This window comes from Pan paniscus, chromosome 12, assembly GCF_029289425.2.
Source record: "Pan paniscus chromosome 12, NHGRI_mPanPan1-v2.0_pri, whole genome shotgun sequence".
NCBI classification, from domain to species: Eukaryota; Metazoa; Chordata; class Mammalia; order Primates; family Hominidae; genus Pan; species Pan paniscus.
In genome coordinates this window covers 16,107,752-16,128,845 of record NC_073261.2, presented here as the reverse complement: position 1 = coordinate 16,128,845, position 21,094 = coordinate 16,107,752, and the positions used below count along the sequence as shown (strand labels likewise).

General features: G+C 42.4%; 1 protein-coding gene and 1 pseudogene across 2 annotated transcripts in view; one reads left to right on the top strand and one right to left on the bottom strand.

Moving 5' to 3' along the window:
* MERTK (MER proto-oncogene, tyrosine kinase) overlaps window positions 1–21,094 on the top strand; it is a 132,783-nt gene that overhangs the window by 50,351 nt on the left and 61,338 nt on the right. For both annotated transcript variants that reach the window (XM_034953551.3, XM_034953552.3), the window contains exons 5-6: window positions 16,907–16,993; window positions 19,854–19,969. In XM_034953551.3, the coding sequence (XP_034809442.3) occupies window positions 16,907–16,993; window positions 19,854–19,969 (203 nt within the window). The remainder of the gene's footprint in view (window positions 1–16,906; window positions 16,994–19,853; window positions 19,970–21,094) is intronic.
* LOC112438914 (zinc transporter 6-like) lies at window positions 3,820–4,698 on the bottom strand (annotated as a pseudogene).

The following is a 21,094-nucleotide window of genomic DNA, read 5'->3' as shown; positions in this document are numbered from 1 at the left end:
TATGCCTGAGGCTGTTCTAGGCCTTCAGGACACAGCGTGGACTTTTGGAAACACTGTCCTGGCTTCCATTTCATTGAGTGACACCAATTCATTGCTCCTCCTTTGTCATTGACTGGAGTTTTGAATGGCAGGGCTCAATCCTGGGTCCCCTTCTTTTACTCTGAGATGCTTCCCCTTGGGAGAGTTTCTTTGGGCCCATGGTTTAACACCATCTATAAGAAATGACCTTGAACTCCAGCCCAGACCCCTCTCCTGAGTTGCAGGCTCATGTATCCAACCGCCTCCTTGGCATTGCCACTTGCTGGGTACATAGGCATCTCAGAATGAAACTCTTAACCCCAGACTTGTTCCACTCCAGAATTTTCCATCTTAGTGAATGATATCACCATTTTCCCATCCTTCCTTTTTCTCATTTTTCATGTTGGCATCAGCAGTTCTGTCAGTTCTGCTCCTACAATACATCTGACATCTGTCTTTTCTCCGCCCTGCTGCCAGCACCCTGGTCCATGTCACGGCCAGCTCTTGCTGTCGCCTCTGCAGTAGCTTCCTAACTGGGCCTTTTTGCTCCCAGCCTTGTCCCCACTCCCAACTACCCTCCTGGGTGGCAGATGACATCACCTGCCTGCTGAAAACCCTGCAGTAGCTCCCTTCTGTCTTAGACTGTCACCCAGTCCTTCCTGCCCTTTCCCTAGGGGCTGCGTGTCCTAGCTCCTTCCTATCTATCCAACCCAGCCCCATCCCATGCTCTCCATCCTGCTTGTTAGGCACGAGTCACACTGATTGTCTTTCACTTCTCTAGGCACATCCTGTTCCTTCCTGCCTCAGGACCTTTGCACTGTCTCTTCTATCTGCTTGCAGTGTTCTTCCGTCGGCCCTTTGTCCCATGACCCAACTCAAACATCACTTCTTCAGAGAGGCCATCCCTGATCACTCTTAACTGTTTTAGGTCCCCTCAATCCCATATTCCTGTGTACTCCTCCATTGCACTTGTCACCGTCTATAATTACCCAGTTTATTCGTTGGGTCTCCTTGTCTAGCTTCTTAGAGAACATATGCTCAGTAAGGACAAGAGCTTTGTCTCCCCCATTCACCTCTGCACTGCCAGTGGCTGAAAAGGTACCTGCCTCCTAGTAGTACTCAGTAAATATTTATGGCTAGGATGGATCAGTAAGTGAATGCCAGCCCCTACCTATTAACTCTGAATCACTTTTCTAACCCGTGACTTCAGGAGGAATGTTATGGTTTTCTCTCCTTCATCTGAGTTTTCTTTGAGTTTTTTTAGGGAATTAATTAAGTAACTTTTTATTCAAAATCAATTTTAAAAAATAGACTCTACCCTTTATAGGATGATCACTCTGAAATCCCATAAAGACTTATTTTCATTGATGTAAAATTGACATACAATTAAGTGCATAGAATTCAGTTGTACAACTCAGTGAGTTTTCCTAAGTGTAGACACCCATGTAGCTACCACCTCGGTCAAGATATAGAATATTGCCATCACTTCAGAAAGTCCTTCATGATCCCTTCCAGTGGGTCATCATCTCCCATAGGCAATTCTGTTCTTATATCTGTCATCATAGAATAATTTTGCCTGTTCTTGAACTTCAAAAAATGGAATATAAAGTATGTACTTTTTTGTGTCATACATACTTTCCATGGCTTCTTCCACTCAACATGATATCTTTGAGATTCATCCATGATGTTTTATCACTAGTACATCATCTTTATTTTTATTTTTATTTTTATTGTCAGAAGGAGTCTTGCTCTGTTGCCCAGGCTGGAGTGCAGTGGCACGATCTTGGCTTACTGCAAGCTCCACCTCCTGGGTTCAAGCGATTCTCCTGCCTCAGCCTCCTGAGTAGCCGAATTACAGGCACCTGCCACTACGCCTGGCTACTTTTTGTATTTAAGTAGAGACAGGGTTTCAGCATGTTGGTCAGGCTGGTCTCGAATTCCTGACCTTAAATGATCCGACCACCTCCACTTCCTAAATTGCTGGGATTACAGGCATAAGCCACCGTGCCTGGCCAGTACATCATTTTTTATTGCTGATATAGTACTCTGTTGTATTAATGTGTTAATTTGGTTTATCCATTTGTTTGGTAAACATTTTGGATATTTGTGGCAGTTGGCTATTATGAATAAAGCAGCTATGAATATTTGAGTGCAAGTCTTTTGGAGGACATATGTTTTTATTTTGTCTTGGATAAATGCCTAGGAGAGGAATTGCTGCTTCATATGTTTAACTTTTAAAGAAACTACCAAATGGTTTTCCAAAGTGATTGTGCCATCTTTCATTCCAGCAACAGTGGATGAGAGAGTTCCAGTTGCTCATCGATATGCTTACCAACATTTGATTTGGTCAGTCTTCTTAAGTGTAGACATTTAGTGGATTTGAAATCTAGTAGATTATTGTGGTTTTAGTTTGCATTTCATTTTCCTGATGCCTAATTTTAGACAAGACTTAGAGAAGATTTTAGTGTCTTTTCTTGTGCTTATTAATCAGTCATGTCTCTTTTTTGGTGAAGCGTCACTTCAGGTCTTTTGCCCAATTCTATAAAAATCCTAGAATCCACTTGACAATGTTTACACAAAAATACCTGCTGTGATTTTGTCTGCAATCGTATTGTTTTTATAGATAAGTTTAGAAGAAAAAGACATCTTGACAATATTGAGCCTTCCAATCAATGAATACATTATATCTCTTCATTTATTTAGGTCTTCTTTAATTTCTCTCAGCAATTTTTGTAGTTTTTGTTGTAGAGGTCTTACAAGTCATTTGTTAAATTTTTTTTTTATTTTAAAATTGGAATTGTATGTACTTAAGGTATACAATATAATGTTTTGAAATACATAGTGAACTGATTATTCCAGCCAAGCTCATTAATATAGCTATCTTTTCACATAGTTACCATTTGTGGCGGAGTTGGGGGGGCGGGGAGGGAGGGAGGCGACAGGGGAGGGCATGTAGGAGGATGAGAACACTTAAGATCTACCCTCCTAGCAAATTTCCAGTATACTGTGCAGTTTTGTTAACTGTGCTGTACATTAGATCTCTAGAACTTATTCATCCTGTGGACTAAAACTTTCTACCTTTTCACCAACATCTCCCCAGTCCTCACCCACCTCCACCCACCCTTTTTAACCACGGTTCTATTCTTTGTTTCTGTGAGTTTAACTTTTTTAGATTGCACATGTAAGTGATACCATGCAGTAGTTTTTCTTTGTCTGGTTTATTCACTTAGCATAATGTCTTCCAGTTTCATCCATGTTGTCATAAATGCCAGGATTTTCTTTTTTGTACACGCTGAATAATATTCCCATATATATATATACCATAATTTTTTAATCCATTTATCTGTTTATGGACACTTACATTGTTTCCATGTCTAAGCTATTATGAATAATGCTGCAATGAATATGGGACCACAGATACCTCTTTGAGATCCTCATACCATTTCCTTTGGATATATATACCCAGTATGGGAATTGATGAATCATATGGTAGTTCTATTTTTAATTTTCTGAGGAACCTCCAAACTATTTTCCTTAATGGCTATGCCAATTTACATTTTCACCAACAGTGTACAGCCAATCAGAATGCATTAATTTAGTACTTATGTACTAATAAATAGCATATTTGATTTTATTTCCCAATTATTTACTATTAGTAAACAGAAAATAGATTTTTGTATGTTTTATAAAAATAGGGACAAAATCTGTCCATCTCTGTTTGTCTAGAACTTTTCTGTATGTTTTCTCAAAATTAGAAGTGTGTTTTTGTGACAAGATGTGCAAATTATTTTAATACCCAAGGCTGTAGTTTGTCTTAGCTTGGAGATCTGATTTATTTCTAAAAGGTCAGTTACACCCTTACAACGACCACCTATTTTGCATTTCAAGTTCTTTACAATTTAATTTTACTTTTTAAAATTTGAAGCTTTTTTTTTTTCTTTGGTAGAGAAGACTTGGGCTCACATTTTTTTCCAGGGTGTTACGTGAAAATTCTCAAGGGGGGCTACTAGGTTTAGCTGGAATCAATCTGACAGTGTTCAAATCATCAGTACCCTTTAAAAGAGTCATTGGAATTACATGATGATCTGAAAAGCTTAGGAGACAGACCCAGACAGCAGGGCAGCCTAATCCAATCATCCTTAAAAATCTGAACAGTCAGAATAGAACTGTAGCATACAGCCTGTTGGTCACAGGAACAAGAACTATTTGTTCATTTGCATCTCACCAAATTCTTACATGCACTGATCCAACAAATGAGCCAAAACTTAGGCTCCAAAAATGTTCATTTTGGTCTTCTAAAACTCTGTGAAGTCTATCCAGGGTAGATACCTGTCTGAGTTTGTCCAGCTGACCAGTGCACGGGGTGGTGGAACCGAGTGTTGTTGCTTTCCCACTGTACACACTCATGGAATCCACAGTACCACATGCTGTCAGGGCAATGGCTCCACACTAATCTTCTCTGTTATTGTTCCAGTTTTAGTGTATGTGCTACCAAAGCAAGCACCACCAGTATTTCTTTAGGAGGGATATCTAAATGGGAGTTGAAGGGAAAAGTGAACATATTTTAAATTTTAATACATTCTAATCTCCCTCCAAAAAGGCCTTGCAAGTTGGCAATCTTTTTAGTGGAATATGGTAATATGTGCCCTATATCACATACACACAGTATTCAGTCTTGACTTTTTGCCAGTCTGATGGCAAATACTCTCATCTGTCAGAATATCTGATTTACGCCTCTGCCTGTTTCCATGAGACCAGGGGGGCTCTTGAAGGCAGGAACTGAAGGATTTTTTGGCCACATATTCAGGGGTCTGGTTCAGTGCCTGGAACATGGTAGTTGTAGAAATGACCAGTAGGAGAGCACTTGCGGCAGCATTCACCAGAAGGTGCTTCTGAATGTGGGTGTGCATGATGAATTCACTCTCCATCAGGGGCCATCGGGTACCAAAAACCAAAAACTGAACCATGATGATGGAAATCCTCACTAACATTTCACCAGCTGTTCTAGAGTTTTTAGAATAGCGACAAATGTGTCTGTAAATGAAGAACTCTTACTTAAACTGCTGAGTCAAAATTCTAGTTTCTAAATCAATACGCAGTATACCGCACTGCTCGGGCAGTTTTCCTATTTGTGAAGGGTTTGGAAAGTGGGGCTGCTGACTTTATTTTTCTTAGTGATAGTATTTATTAAATGCCTGTTTCATAGTGAAGATGGTCTAGCTCATGCTATACAGTGAAGTGAAGGCCTGGAAGAGTAATCATATATTCAAGCCAGAAACCTGAAACTTACCCAGATTCTTCTCTCTCGCCCATCCAACAATCATCGCCAAGATCTGTATATTGTTCTCTCTTTTTTTTTTTTTTTTGAGATGGAGTTTTGCTCTGTCGCCCAGGCTGGAGTGCAATGGCGCAATCTCTGCTTATCGCAACTTCTGCCTCCAGGGTTCAAGTGATTCTCCCGCCTCAGCCTCCCAAGCAGCTGGGATTACAGGCACCCACTATCATGCCCGGCTCATTTTTGTATTTTTGTAGAGATGGGGTTTCACCATGTTGGCCAGGCTAGTCTTGAACTCCTGATCTCAGGTGATCCACCCACCTTGGCCTCTCAAAGTGCTGAGACTATAGGCGTGAGCCACTGTGCCCGGGCCCTGTACATTGTTCTCAAATGTCAATTGTGCTCATTTCTTCCTCTGCCCTTCCACCACCATGGCCTTAATTCAGGCTTTCCTGGTTCATCGCCAGGACTGTTGCTGTCACCTCTTACCTATGGTCCAATCTTTCTTGTTCTCATCCCCCTACCCCACCACCATAGTGAGTGATGCTCCACCTTGTGATTAAAGAGGTTCTCCTAAAATACAGAGCTTCTCATTCCTGGCATGACTCCCCACTACATGCAGGTTAAAATCTACCATTTTACCCTGAAGTCTGAGACCCATTGGGGCTTCAGCCTAACTTTCCCACGGTCTCCGCCTGCCTCACCTGCAAAGGCACCTGCTTGTGAGACCTGATGAACTTTTCGCAGGCCCATAAGTGACTGTGTCTTCTTGCCAAGCTGCCTTCTCATTGTCTGGCAAACCCCTGTTCACTTGACACACAAATCACGGCTCTCCTCTGAAAACCTTCCTGGTCACCCCCTTGTCTGTATATTCACAAGGCCTCTTCCCCATTGCATTGAAGAACAAACCCTCTATCTATTTGTCAGGCCTCCAAGAACACTTACTAATCAAGTGATTATTATGTATGATTTATTAGTTAGGTTAGCCCCATCACCCAGCACAGTGCCTGGCACATAAGAACTATGTGAATGAATGAATGAACTAATGAGCAAACAAATGAATTACAAATAGTCCCCGAGTTTTAGGTCCTTTCACTGGGACAAAGGGACATCATGATAATGAAGTAACTTGTATTTATAAAATTATTTTTACATTTAAACTCTTATCTCTTTTCTCATTTATATCTCCAGCTGGTCCTGTAAAATTAATAGAACAGGATCTTTAATGTCCATTCTGTAGACCCAAAGGGCTAAAACAAGTCCAGGGAGGAAGGGCGTGGGGCCCAGGCTGCTGACTGTGGGGATTGTGCTGGGCTCACAGGGGTTACTCTCAAAAGTCAGCTAGTTGCTGACTGTTCCCTTGTGTCTGCGTTTTGTAACATTATAAAAGAACTACGTAAAAACTTACTTTTAATTAAATTTTTTTTAATTTTGAGGAAGCTTTAGTTTGATACCTGAGTCCCTTCCAGTAATTCATGTATGAGGAACTAGGTGCTGAGGTCAGCTTTGGGGGGCCTTGTGCAGAGCAGCTGCCCCTGACATGCTGATGTAAATAAAGCAGTGAGTGTTCCCAGGGAGACGCCATTCTCTCTGAAATTGACCCCTAAGTAAACTTTGCCGACCCCTTCTACTGAGGGAATGCTAAGTGGTTTAAATAGCCGATTGTTTGGACTGCTTTGAGCAAGCATTGTTTATGAACAGGAAGGTCATATGCCTTTTCCCTCTTGATACAAGTTTTTATTTTTCCTCTGTGTTGTATGAGCTTTCTTTAAGGGACATGAAAAGAAGTACTTTGTCTAAAGGACATTATTCTGAGTGAACAAAGCCAATCTCAAAGGTTACGTGCTGTACAATTCCATTTAGATAACATTCTCAAAAGGACAAAATTTTGCTAATGGAGAACATATCAGAACAATTTCAGGGGTTAGGTTTGGGGGTAGGATGTTCTATAAGGGGGTAGAAGAGGGAGCTTCTTTTTGGCAATGGAACAGTTCTGTAGCCACAAATCTGTACCTGTCATAAAATTTCATAAACCTATACACTCATTCTTCCCCCCAAAATAAAACAAAGCAGAAACTGGTAAAATCTTAATAAGGCCTGTGTTTTAGTTAATAATATTGTACCAAAGTCACTTTCCTGGTTTTGATCATTATACCATGGTTATGTAAGATCTTATCATTGGGTAAAGCTGGGTGAAGGATGTACAGTAACTCTGCTATTTTTGCAACTTCTTGTAAGTCTAAAGTTATTTCAAAATAAAAAGTTTCTTTTTTAAATAATTTTATCATGGGCAAAACCAAATCCCAAAATAAAGAGCAGAACTGCAAAGAGCTTTAGCTTCATGGTGTTCAATGGTGGAGTGCTTTATAAGTTAGCGGGTAAGCATGTTCTCACTCATAGGTGGGAATTGAACAATGAGAACACTTGGACACAGAAAGGGGAACATCACACACCGGGGCCTGTCATAGGGTGAGGGGAGTGGGGAGGGATAGCATTAGGAGATATACCTAATGTAAATGACGAGTTACTGGGTGCAGTACACCAACATGGCACATGTATACATATGTAACAAACCTGCACATTGTGCACATGTACCCTAGAACTTAAAGTATTAAAAAAAAAAGTTAGTGGGTAAGAGCTCTAGCTTTGGCATGTAGACTGATGCCACTTTGCTGTCATGTATCCGTGGGCAAGTTACTCAACTTCTGTATATAAAATAGGGATAATAGCAGTGTCTACTACATAAAATATTTATGAGGTTTCAGTGAAATAATGAATGTAAAGCCCTTGGTACCAGGATTGCCTATAGGAATGATTGAAATGCCACCTATTATATTTTTTGTGTTGTTATTTTTATATGCAATAGTTACTAACTCATTGTCAATTTTGACCTGCCTTTCTGTTAACAGTGGTGGGCTTGCATTGATCTTTCAGGCTTTTCTTTTTAAAAAAATACTCATTTTATATTTAAATCCACATCTAGGAAACAGCTAAGCTAGCTTTTGTTTTAGTTAGCTGGATATAATTATTAATATCCTTGTAATAACAGAAACAACAATAATAACTAGAATTTATACAAATTAGTTCATAATGCCCACAGTACTTTCTGTAAAGAATTACTTTGAATCACATAGCAAGCTGTGATAATTAGGCAGTTTTGTTGTTGTTGTGTTTAGAGACAAGGTCTTGCTCTGTCACCCAGGCTGATGTGCAGTGGCGTGATCTCTACTCAATGTAACCTCAAAACTCCTGCACTCAAGCAAATCCCCCTACCTCAGCGCCCCAAGTAGCTAGGACTACAGGGATAAGAAGCTTTTTTCCAATTTTTTGTAGGACAGGATCTCACTATGTTGTCCAGGCTAGTTAGGCATTTTTAATACCCATTTTACATATTAGAAAAACATTTGGAGCTATTAAGAGACCTGCCTTTTTTTCTTTTTTTTGTCACCCAGGCTGGAGTGCAGTGGCGCGATCTCAGCTCACTGCAAGCTCCACCTCCCGGGTTCACGCCATTGTCCTGCCTCAGCCTCCCAAATAGCTGGGACTACAGGGGCCAGCCACCTCTCCCGGCTAATTTTTTGTATTTTTAATAGAGGTGGGGTTTCACCGTGTTAGCCAGGATGGTCTCGATCTCCTGACCTCGTGATCCGCCCGCCTCGGCCAGTGCTGGGATTACAGGTGTGAGCCACTGCGCCCGGCGAGACCTGCCTTCTTAAGGTCTATTCTCCACGTGGCCGCTGGAGCAATCCTGATACAAGTCAGATCATATCAGCCCTCTGCTCAGAGCTCTGGGTTTTCTACCCAACTCAGAGAAAAAGGCAAAAGGCCTCTCCCACATGTTGCCTCTGCCTAGAACCTCCCCAGGCCCCCGAGTATCAACTTGGCCCATTTCCTCACTCCTACTCTTTCCTCAGAGGCAATTTCTCAAGGAACCACCTCTGATGCCCCCCGCCCATCATTTAAAATTACAGCTTGCTTCCCCACCCATCCTGACCCTCTGATCGTCTTCTGATTTTCCATAGTACTTATCACCTTCTAATATACCATACATCTTACTTATCAAGGTTATTATTTATTGCCCATTTCTCCCCCTGAAAATGTGAGCTCTATAAGGGTGGGGATCTTGGTTTTATTCATGGATATATCCCAAGTTTCTGGAAAAAATGTCTGGCTTGTAGTAAATACTCAGTAAATATTTGTCAAGTGGACGAAAGCAGAGCAGATAGAGAGGTCCAAGTTAAGAAGCTACCTCACTTATGCAGCATGATCTTCCATTTGTTGCTTCCTTTGGTAGAAAGATGGACACTAGGGAAAAAAGAAAAAGAAGGGACAGAATTGTTTATCTAGTTAATTTGCAGGATTGCTTAATCCAGAACTCAAAGAACTAGCTCAACTGTGCTCTTAGGAGTTGCTCCCTCAGCAATTCAGATTGTCCTTCTCTCAAGGGAACATCCTGTTACTGAATGTTCCTTAAAAATATCTTTCAGAGCTGTGTCATAAATATCTTTTCTCAAACCAGCAGAGGACCAAGCAAGAGGGGTGTGAACCATCATAATGGAGTCGGGTGAAAAGGAGAAATTGCTCTGAGAGGGATGACCTACCCACTAGAAGAGGAGTTGGCTCAGGAGATTGTGGGGGTTCCAGTGCCCGGGGCCATTCAGGATAGAGTGGGTGGGAGGGTGGAGACTTAGGGAGGTGGATGCTTTTTCTCCCTGGAAAGTCACAAGGGTTTGGGGCTGTAAAATGTCAAGGTCTATTCCAGTCTGGTAGTTACTGTTCATCCACACAGAGAGAACTGGCGAGTGAGAGGGAGCTGTCTTCTCCTAGTGTACACTCATTGCTATGGTCAATCCAGGCTTATAAACGAGTGTCTAGTTGGGAAGCCAGTGCCATTAAGCCATTAAAGTTTAGCTGAAAAAATTAAGCAAAGAAGACTATATTTGGCCCTAAGTGCTGTCTGGTTTTGGAGAAATTTACCTTTGGCTTGAACTAGTTTCCTCTTCTCTCTACTGGTATCTCTTTGGCCTATGGGCGCCAACCACCTGACCTTGTACACTGTTTTAATACACTGTGTGGTTACTGCCAGGCAATTCAGACTTGGTGTACGTGTCTTGTGCTAGGACATTTGCTATATATTGTTTTTTTGACCTTGTGTGCACTATGAAAAGAAACACACAGGAGAAATGACTGTCCATTTGACCTGAAGTCATGTTCTGTGATAATGTTTCCCTTTCAGCATTAATAAACCTGTTAGGACTAAAGACCACTGGGCCTGAAATCTGCTACTATAGGATCCTACTATAGGTTCTATAACTGGATAATGGATCTCAGTGAAATAAACCTCCGGTTTTACCTCAGGGCTGGCTCTTCCCCTTATGACAAGTTTGGAATGTAATTTTGTAGTTTGTATTCAAGGGTTTCCTAAGAGTTTTGATAATAATTGAAGTCAAATGACTAATTTTAAACTGCCAATGTCTCCTCCAATATATAAAAAAGATAAGTTAGTAACTCCCTGTATCTTCTGATTGAGCCAAAGCCAATTTTTCTAAATATAAGCCAGGTTTTGCAAGTTCATGCAGCCTGGTGGGTGAAATGGGCATCTCACTTGGGAGCTTAGGATCTGGAAGGTTAAAAGTGATGCCAAGGCATGAAAATCAAAGTGTTAAAGGCCTCACTGTGAAACAGTGATCAGCAGAGCATGGACCCCTTAGTGGGATCAGTGTCTCCATCCTCATCCTGTATGTATCTTCTTTCTTAAAATCAATGCTTGACAAAGTGCCCAAAGTCCAGATACTTCGCCAGTTCTCCCTTTCCACCTCCCTATTTTCCTTTCATCTCTTCCTTGCATTACAAAAGAAAAAAGACCTCTCTTGCTTGTCTGGAATCACCACTATGAAGCATCAGTTCTCAATGCTTTGGTCTCAAGATCCTTTGTTTGTTTGTTTGTTTGTTTGTTTGTTTGTTTTTGTGTGTGTGTGACAGAACCTGACTCTGTCGCCCAGCCTGGAGTGCTCACTGTAGCCTCAACCTCCTAGGCTCAGGTGATTCAGCCATCTCAACCTCCCAAGTAGCTGGGACTACAGGTGCATATCACCATGCTCAGCTAATTTTTGTATTTTTTGTAGAGATGGGGTTTCACCATATTGCCCCAGGGTGGGGCAACTTCTGGACTTGAACTCTCGAACTTCTGGACTCAAGCGATCCTCCTGCCTCAGCCTCCTGTAGTGCTGGGATTACAGGAGTGAGCCCACTGTGCTTGGCCTCAAGATCCTTTTACAGTCATAAGTTATCAAGAACCAGAGTTCTTGTTTATGTGGGTCATATCTATCTATATTTACTGAATTAGAAATTAAAACTGAAAACTTTTAAAACACAAAAATACACAAGCATACACTTCATTGGCTAATACATCTATGCTATGGCATCATCATATATCATATAGCCTCTGGGAAATTCTTTTGGAAAATTCCATCATATATTCCTGAGATAATGATAATTAAAAGAGCAAACAATATATTATTATTATGAAAATAGTTTTGACTCTGAGGACTACAGAAGGGGTCTCTGGAATCCCCAGAAGTCTCTTGACCATATTTTGAGAATGGTTGCTGTGGTGCATTGTCTTGGGGTTAAGAAATTTCCAGAGACAGAAAATTCCAAATTTTGGCTGGACGTGGTGGCTCACGCCTGTAATCCCAGCACTTTGGGAGGCTGAGGCAGGTGGATCACCTGAGGTCAGGAGTTCAAGACCAGCCTGGCCAATATGGTAAAACCCTGTCTCCATTAAAAATACAAAAATTAACCGGGCGTGGTGATGCATGCCTGTAATCCCAGCTACTTGGGAGACTGAGGCAGGAGAATCGCTTGAACCTGGGAGGTGGAGGTTGCAGTGAGCCAAGATCATGCCATTGCCCTCCAGCCTGGGTGACAGAGCGAGTCTCAGTCTCAAAAAAAAAAGAAAAGAAAATTCCAAATTTTGTCCAGCAAAGAAATTGCTCTTCCAATAAAGTTGTACTTATGTTTAAGAATCACTTACATTGTTTTGATTAATTGCATCCTAATAATGAGTATAATCAATTCAGAAGAAAATATTTTTGCAATTTCAAGGTATATGTATGTTTTTGTTGCCAATAAGTTCCCATGGTTTAAGCAAAAACTTTCAAATGTGTACCATTAAGATGAAATTCTTGGGGGTGGTAGAAGAGTCATGGTGGAAAACTTGCTGCTGGGGAAGAGTCGTTACAGTGGGTGTTGGTGTCAAGATATTCAAGGTACCTCAAATTACATTCTTTGAAGATGTTTAAATTACGAAAAATTTAAGGATGCAAACTTCAAAATGTGTCAGAGGCCACGTATATTTTTCAAAATTCTCTAGGAGGAATACAAGCAGAAGATATAAAGACCCCGAGGCAGAGTATCACAGGGATCCTTTTATAGATGTGTGTGTAATGGGTGTGAGAGAAATATTCCTCCTCAGTGCAATAAATATTTTCTAATTCACTACACAAACTAGTAGCAGTTTCATGCCTCACTTGAGAGGAAGTGACCAAAATATGAAAGTAGATGGCTTCTACCAGGAGTTTTTGTTTCTTAGCACTTTAAATTTTCTTTTTTTTTTGAGATGGAATCTCGCTCTGTCGCCCAGGCTGGGGTGCAGTGGCGCGACCTCGGCTCACTGCAAGCTCCGCCTCCCAGGTTCAGCCATTCTCCTGCCTCAGCTTCCCGAGTAGCTGGGACTACAGGCACCCGCCACCACGCCCGGCTAATTTTTTGTATTTTTAGTAGAGACAGCGTTTCACAGTGTTATCCAGGATGGCCTCAATCTCCTGACCTCCGCCCGCCTCGGCCTCCCAAAGTGCTGGGATTACAGGCATGAGCCCCTGCACCCGGCCGGCGTTTTAAATTTTCAAGAGAATTTAATTTAATCCAGCTTAGGGTTTCCTCCCGTCTGAGGGAAGTATTCCTCATCTTTGAAAATTAAGATACTGTGAAGTAGCTGTCAAATTCTCTGCACAATACCATGTTATTTTTGAAGAAATGAAAGGTTACCGCCGAATCATAGGACAGAGATGCATGGGTTTGCTTTTCCCTGAGGGACCCGTGTGTAGTCAGGGAAACGCAGACACTGGTGACAACCTTCCATCTAGATGGAAAATAACAAAAACCCACCGGCACTGATTTTCTTTTTTATGCACATTTAACCCCTCAGGAGAAGGACTCATATAAAAAGGATCAGATATGCATTTTTTCTACAGCTTCTCTCAGTCACAGCTCCCTGCCGTGCAGTGGCCACTTGGCTGCAGCCCCGGCACAGTCGTGGCTGTGCAGACACCCGACCAGGAACAGCTTTTCTAGGCTGATGCCTGCTGTGCTTCCCTCCGCAAGTTTTTTCCCTTTCATTCTTCAAATATTTTATTACTCTTATTAGTGATAAGCTTTGAGTTTAAAAATATCTGATGGAAAATTTCCTACACATGTAGACGGAAGAAACAAAATAAGCTTTTCTGCCAAGAAGCAAATGGTGGCATATTTTCAACAATTTTATGAAGATACTACTGTATGCCAGATGATGTTTTTGTGTGCCACAGATATAGAAGTTTCCAGATTCAGCTACATAGTAAATACTTGTATAATTGTAATTCTAAAAAATAACCATTCAGGTCGGGTGTGGTGGCTCACACCTGTAATCCTAGCGTTTTAGGAGGCCAAGGCAGGTGGATCACCTGAGGTCGGGAGTTCAAGACCAGCCTGGACAACATGGTGATACCCCGTCTCTACTAAAAATACAGAATTAGCCGGGCATGGTGGCGGGTGCCTGTAATCCCAACTACTTGGAAGGCCGAGGCAGGAGAATCACTTGAGCCCGGGAGGTGGAGGTTGCAGTGAGCCGGGATTGCACCATTGCCTGGGTGATGACAGAGTGAGTCTCGACCTCAAAAAAAAAAATTTTTTTTTCAAATTTTAGGATTGTTTTAGACTTATAGAAAAACACTGGGGATAATACAGTGATTTCCCATAAACCCCACCCCCACTTTCCCCTATCGTTAGCATTTTACATTGGTGTGGTGCATTTGCTACAATTGATGAACCAATACAGATACATCATCATTAACTAAGGTCCATACTTTAGTGATATTTCCTTAGCTTTTTACCTCCTGTCCTTTTTCTGTCCCAGGATCTCATCCAGGACACCACATTGCATTTAGTCATCTATGTCTTATTAGGCTCCTCTTGGCTGTGACAATTTCTCAAACTTTCCTTGTTTTGAATGACCTTGACAGTGAAAGGGTGGGTTGCTCCTCCACGCCTGTGGGTGTTTCTTGTTAGGTGGAACGAGAGACTTGGAAAAGAAAAAGACACAGAGATAAAGTATAGAGAAAGAAATAAGGTGGCCCAGGGGACCAGTGTTCAGCATATGGAGGATCCTGCCGGCCTCTGAGTTCCCTTAGTATTTATTGATCATTCTTGGGTGTTTCTCGGAGAGGGGGATGTGGCAGGGTCATAGGATAATAGTGGAGAGAAGGTCAGCAGATAAACACGTGAACAAAGGTCTCTGCATCATAGACAAGGTAAAGAATTAAGTGCTGTGCTTTAGATATGCATACACATAAACATCTCAATGCTTTACAAAGCAGTATTGCTGCCGCATGTCCTACCTGCAGCCCTAAGGCGGTTTTTCCCTATCTCAGTAGATGGAACATACAATGGGGTTTTATACCGAGACATTCCATTGCCCAGGGATGGGCAGGAGACCGATGCCTTCCTCTTGCCTCAACTGCAAAGAGGCGTTCCTTCCTCTTATACTAATCCTCCTCAGCACAGACCCTTTACGGGTGTCGGGCTGGGGGACGGTCAGGTCTTTCCCTTCCCACGAGGCCATATTTCAGACTATCACATGGGGAGAAACCTTGGACAATACCTGGCTTTCCTAGGCAGAGGCCCCTGTGGCCTTCCGCAGTGTTTGTGTCCCTGGGTACTTGAGATTAGGGAGTGGTGATGACTCTTAACGAGCATGCTGCCTTCAAGCATCTGTTTAACAAAGCACATCTTGCACAGCCCTTAATCCTTTTAACCCTGAGTGGACACAGCACATGTTTCAGAGAGCACGGGGTTGGGGGTAAGGTTATAGATTTACAGCATCCCAAGGCAGGAGAATTTCTCTTAGTACAGAACAAAATGGAGTCTCCTATGTCTACTTCTTTCTACACAGACACAGTAACAATCTGATCTCTCTCTCTTTTCCCCACAGACAGGTTTTAGGTATCACTGGTCAGGTGTTTTGTAGAATGTCCCACAATTTAGAACTGACTGGTATTTTTTTCATCATTAGCCTGGGGTTTTTTTGTTCTCGGGAGCAAGACCATAGAGGTGAAGTGACATTTTCATCACCTGTTTCCAAGGGTACATTCTGTCAACATGATATAGCACTTGATCATATGGCTCAGGTAGTTTGTCAGTTTCTCCACTCAAAAGTTTTCTTTCTTTCTTTCTTTCTTTTTTTGCTCTTTCCATAATGTACTTGTTGGAAGGAGTCACTGTATGCAGCCCATTAAGGAGTGGGGAGTTATGCTCCACCTCTTTGAGGGCAGAATATCCAATAAACTATTTGGAATTATTCTGCAAGAAGGTTTGTCTATTCTCTCCAATTTATCTAATTATTTGTTGATATCAGTAGAGACTCCTGGATATTTTTTTCTTCTTTGGGTTATAATCCAAAGCTACTTTATTTTCCTGCTCAAATTGTTCCAGCTTTGGCCATTGGGAACTCTTTGAGTTAGCTGCTGTGTCTCTTTGACATGCCCTATCATTGTCTCTGTGTGTGTGTGTGTGTGTGTGTGCGTGTGTGTGTGTACGTTGTGTGTTGTGTTTGTTTTATATTTTACTCCAGACTTATATATTTCCTGCTCCAATCTGAGAATCAGCCATTTCTCCAAGGAGCCCTGGTTCCATTTATTGGAGAATGGCATTAGAAAACAAGATCTGGCTAACTTGTCTTCCTACTTAAAATTAATAAATCAATTTTTTAAAGATGTCTTCAAACCTCTGAAATGATAGAATTTTTCATTTAGCACTAGTGTCTTCTCTTCGATTAGTTATAACGCCTTGCATTTATATGATGCATCCTTGTGAATTGACCAGTTTTTACTATTAAAAAAGGATTCATCACAACACATCATCTGAGATTTTTAAACTGTGGCTTTTATTTTGCTATTTCTGGTATTCTGAAACATGCATAGCATAGTGGCACTGTGTGTACTGGGGGGTTAGGCAGCAGGATCAGGTGAGCCTCAGAACCCACTTTCCTTGATATTGGGGCTAGCGATTTGCAGTAAAAGTCTGAATGATCCTGCTTTATTACCTAATGTCTCACCATTCAGGATCTGAATAAATGAAAGCAGCTGCCTTTTGGGCCCATGGCTGCCTTGCTCTTGGTGCCTTGGGTGTAATCCCAGGTTTGTTTCTCCATAGCTAGCACACCTTTTAAATTAACTTTGCACTAATGCCCAAAAGCCATGAACCAAGAAGTAAAATAATGCAAAGACAACCATAGAATTGTAGTGAACAGCAGCCTGTTTCTCTGCTGCTGGTCTCATGAGTCTCCTTCCATCCCAGGCCTGACGGAGATGGCGGTCTTCAGTTGTGAGGCCCACAATGACAAAGGGCTGAGCGTGTCCAAGGGAGTGCAGATCAACATCAAAGGTAAGCAGCAAGGCTAGGCTCCCCATGCATGTTCTGGGAGCTGGTGAGGGCACAGCATGAGCTTGCAGCTGGCCGCCCACGTGTGGGTCCTGGCTTTCTCACTGTCTCAAGGTTCTTTGTGACCTTGGACAACTCACTTCTCCTCTTTGGTGTCAGGGTTCCCCTCTGAAAAGTGGAGATAATTACAGAACCTACCTATTGTTGAGGCTTATTGATTTACTACAAGTAAATTACTCAGAAGCGCCTGGCATATAGGTCTTTGATAAACATTCACTCGTTTAGCTCTGCTTACTCCAAGAAGAAAACAAGCTAAAATGTTTTCTCTTTCTTCATTCCTATTTTCACTTTTCCCTCTTCCACCGTGAACTACTCATTAACCCTTGAAGAGCCCTGGGGATGGGGCTGTCTTGGGGCATGATCTAGGAAATGGACCCTGTCCTTCCCAGGTCAGCGGGGCCTGACATGAGTCTCTGCCACCTACTGACTCAGGGAGACAGAGGAAAAGCAAGGAGCAGATCACTCTTTGGAGCCCAATGCTCCTGTCCCTCTTCCTCCTAAACTCCCTCTTCCTCTTGTTTCCTCTGAGCTAGGATTTCACTAGGCTGAGCTTGCTTGGCCATGAGTTATGATAATAGAATTAAAGGCACACATTTGAAGGCCTCCAGGCTAGTGGAGACATTTCAACCCAATCTACCTTATTCTCCTTCTGTGTGATCAAAGGTGTTAAACTTGAAATTTGAAAGAAAAGAAAAACCTACAATTAGATAGTATCTTTTTATTTCGTTTTAAATCATCCTCCTTAGTGTGTCATAGAAATTCAAGCAAATTTTATGTTTTACTATTTAATCATAGTTTAAATATTGAGAAGTAATTATTTGGCTCATGTTCTTTTCCTCTTGTCCTTAGGGAAACAGTGCAAGGAAAAAGGAGAACTTGTTTAATAATGAATTAAAGGTTGGGTACATACAGAAGGAGACTCAAAATTACAAAAGAAGTTATACTCAAAAAAGACGCTAATTTTAGTTTCAGCAAATCAACTGGACAAACACTATGAAAGGGAATATTTTAAAAGTTTACTGGGATAAAAAAATAACCGAACTAAAAGTTATTACTGGAGGAAGTGTATAACTTCCTTCCTTCATCACGATTCCCATTATTACAATTTCCAAAAGACATGTTGGGAATGTCAAAAATTCATGAGTGGGTGTGAGTTTGTAAAGACATTTTCATAAAGTATAAACCTCTTAAAATTTAAAAATGTATAAAATGAAAAGCACTTCTCCAATTTTATGCTTCAGAATCTCAGCTAAGGTTTTATTCTGTTAGATCATTCCCCAAACTTCTGTTTTTGGCTTTCATTTATTATAAAATTTATGTCAAAGCTACCAAGCCTCCCTTCTTCTAATGTGTAATTACTATGGTATATGTGGTCCAATTTTGGTCTGGAAAGGCAGATGCTTTAGGGCAGTTCCACAAATAATCTGTGGAGGAAAGTGAGTCAAACCTTATTCTTCCCCATTCCCAAGGCTTTGTGTGTACTAGTCAAACCCAAACTCCTAAATGTGGCCCCCAGGGCACGCTTGATATGGTCTTGACACACCTTCCTCCTTCTCTCCTGCTCATTCCATCATCACCTTCATCCTCACCACACCCTCCCTGGGCCTCATCCACAGTTCCCCACATTTATTCCTCACCACAGCTCCATGGAGCAGTGCTGGTACTATCCCCATTTATAGAGGAGAGAACTGTGTGTAGTTGTAGATAGGGCGTGTGTAGCTGTGCCTGGGGCCATACAGCAGGTCAGGTGGTAAACCAGACTCACAGTCCCTGCTGGTGTTCCCACTGGCTGCTTGCTGCCCTTGGCAATAGGCCTCCAGTGTCCTGTTGAGGGACACAAGCTCCAGGGTCAGGCAGACCAGAGTTCAAGTCCCTGTTGTACTGCTTACAACCTCTCTGTGACTTTTGCCAAGCTTTTAACTTCTCTGATCCTGTTTCCTTATCTATGAATGTGGATTGTAAGACTACTTCTCTAATTGGATTCTAGGAATGATTAAAGAAAGCCCTCAAAGTGTCTGGCACATAGTAAGCACAGGAAGTGTTAGCCTTCATTTTTAATTATGAGTGTAATTATTATTACGAATTAAATTCAGCACAAAGAAATAAGATTCCCCAAATTTAAGATCCTTCTTGGATTCTAATTGAAATAGCTACCCTTCACCCATCTGTTTCCAAGGTCATAGCCCACCCATTCGAGGACACACACCCCTTCCCCTCCCCCAGCAGATGCAGCTGGCTCTTTTGCTTGAACTGACTCTTAGTGTTTCCTCGGCCTGGAAAGCTCCCCCTACACATGCACACATACACATGCACACTCATGCGTGCACACACTCTCCTGTGGCACCCCTCTCTTCTGGTGACAGGGCGCTCTTATTCTTGGTTAACGGGGGTCTCCTATACCAGGCCATGTGCTCCACGAGGGCAGGGCTATGAGTCTGTCTCTGTTTAGGAAGCTAGTGCCCAGCCAGGTGCACACGGTAGGGTCCATGAACATGTACTCAGTAAAGGACATGAGTATTTCCACATCTTTTCCAGTTCAAAGGTCTCCTCATTTCATTAGTGAATAGGAAAGTGGGTCTGCGTTCCGCTTCTTTGGCCCTTCACTGGAAGACTTCTTTGGCCCATCCATAGGCTAACACAATTACCCTCAGGCATAGGGAGGCTCCTCTTGAAAACATGTTTCCCTTTACTAATCTCAAGGAACGAAAACAGGTATTAATGCATTTGTTTGGTAGCTGTAGCCTGTCATCTATAATTGTGTTTGTGTGTGTATGTGTGTGTGTGTGTGTTTTGTTTTATGCAGCAATTCCCTCCCCACCAACTGAAGTCAGCATCCGTAACAGCACTGCACACAGCATTCTGATCTCCTGGGTTCCTGGTTTTGATGGATACTCCCCGTTCAGGAATTGCAGCATTCAGGTAAAGTTCCAGGGTGAAGAGGGAAGTAGCTGTTTGGTGCTCTCTGTGGGTTTAAGGATTTTTCTTCCTTCCAAGGATGGGCACGGAGGGCATTTCTCCATCTCTGTACAGAGTCCCCTGACCTCCCTGCTTCAGTGTCCAGCATGCATGCACTATTCCATGTCCATGCTCTGCCCATGATACTGTGTCCTTCCTGTGCAGGATTCAGGGCCCAGTCAGAAGGAAAATGTGTTTCCAAGGGAGAACATCATGAGACCAGGGAGAGTTCTTCTTTTTTTTTTTTTTTTTGAGACAAAGTTTTGCTCTTGTTGCCCAGGCTGGATGCCCAGGCTGGAGTACAATGGTGTGATCCCGGCTCACCGCAAACTCCACCTGGTTCAAACGATTCTCCTGCCTCAGCCCCCTGAATAGCTGAGATTACAGGCATGCACCACCATGCCCGGCTAAGTTTGCATTTTTAGTAGAGATGGGGTTTCTCCATGTTGGTCAGGCTGGTCTCAAACTCCCAACCTCAAGTGATCCGCCCGCCTCGGCCTCCCGAAGTGCTGGGATTACAGGCGTGAGCCACCACGCCCAGCCAAGACCAGGGAGAGTTCATTTTTAAGGTCCCAAAACACATGCTTGTGACCAGGAGTTGAGGAACCCAGGCACTCCCCAGTGTGGCTCCTCCTGGGCTGGTGGCCATGAAGGACAGAAGGGCCAGGACAAGATAGGTTGTCTGTGCTATTGAGCGTAGCACCTTAGCCAGTGTCACCTGGGGATCCTGGTCATTACAGGCCTTGTGGAATCTTCAGCCATTTTTCACTGCTGCCTTGAATGGGTATGAAACGGTGCTATTAGCCATCCTAAAATGATAACTTGCCCATGATGTAAGCTGTGCTCTTGAGTTTTCACTTCATAAAAATGAAAATGGTGGCAGTAACAACTGTTTACTAAGGGACCACAGGGGCTTTGCAAACATTATCTTACTTAACACACGCTGCACTGCAGGCTCAGGGTACTCACACAGCCTATGAGTGGCAGAACCAGAACTCAAGTCCAGGAAGCTCCAATGCCTAAAGCAGCGATCAGAACCATCAGCTCTTCCGTCTCAGGAGGGACATCGCATCTGGGAGCAGGTTACCG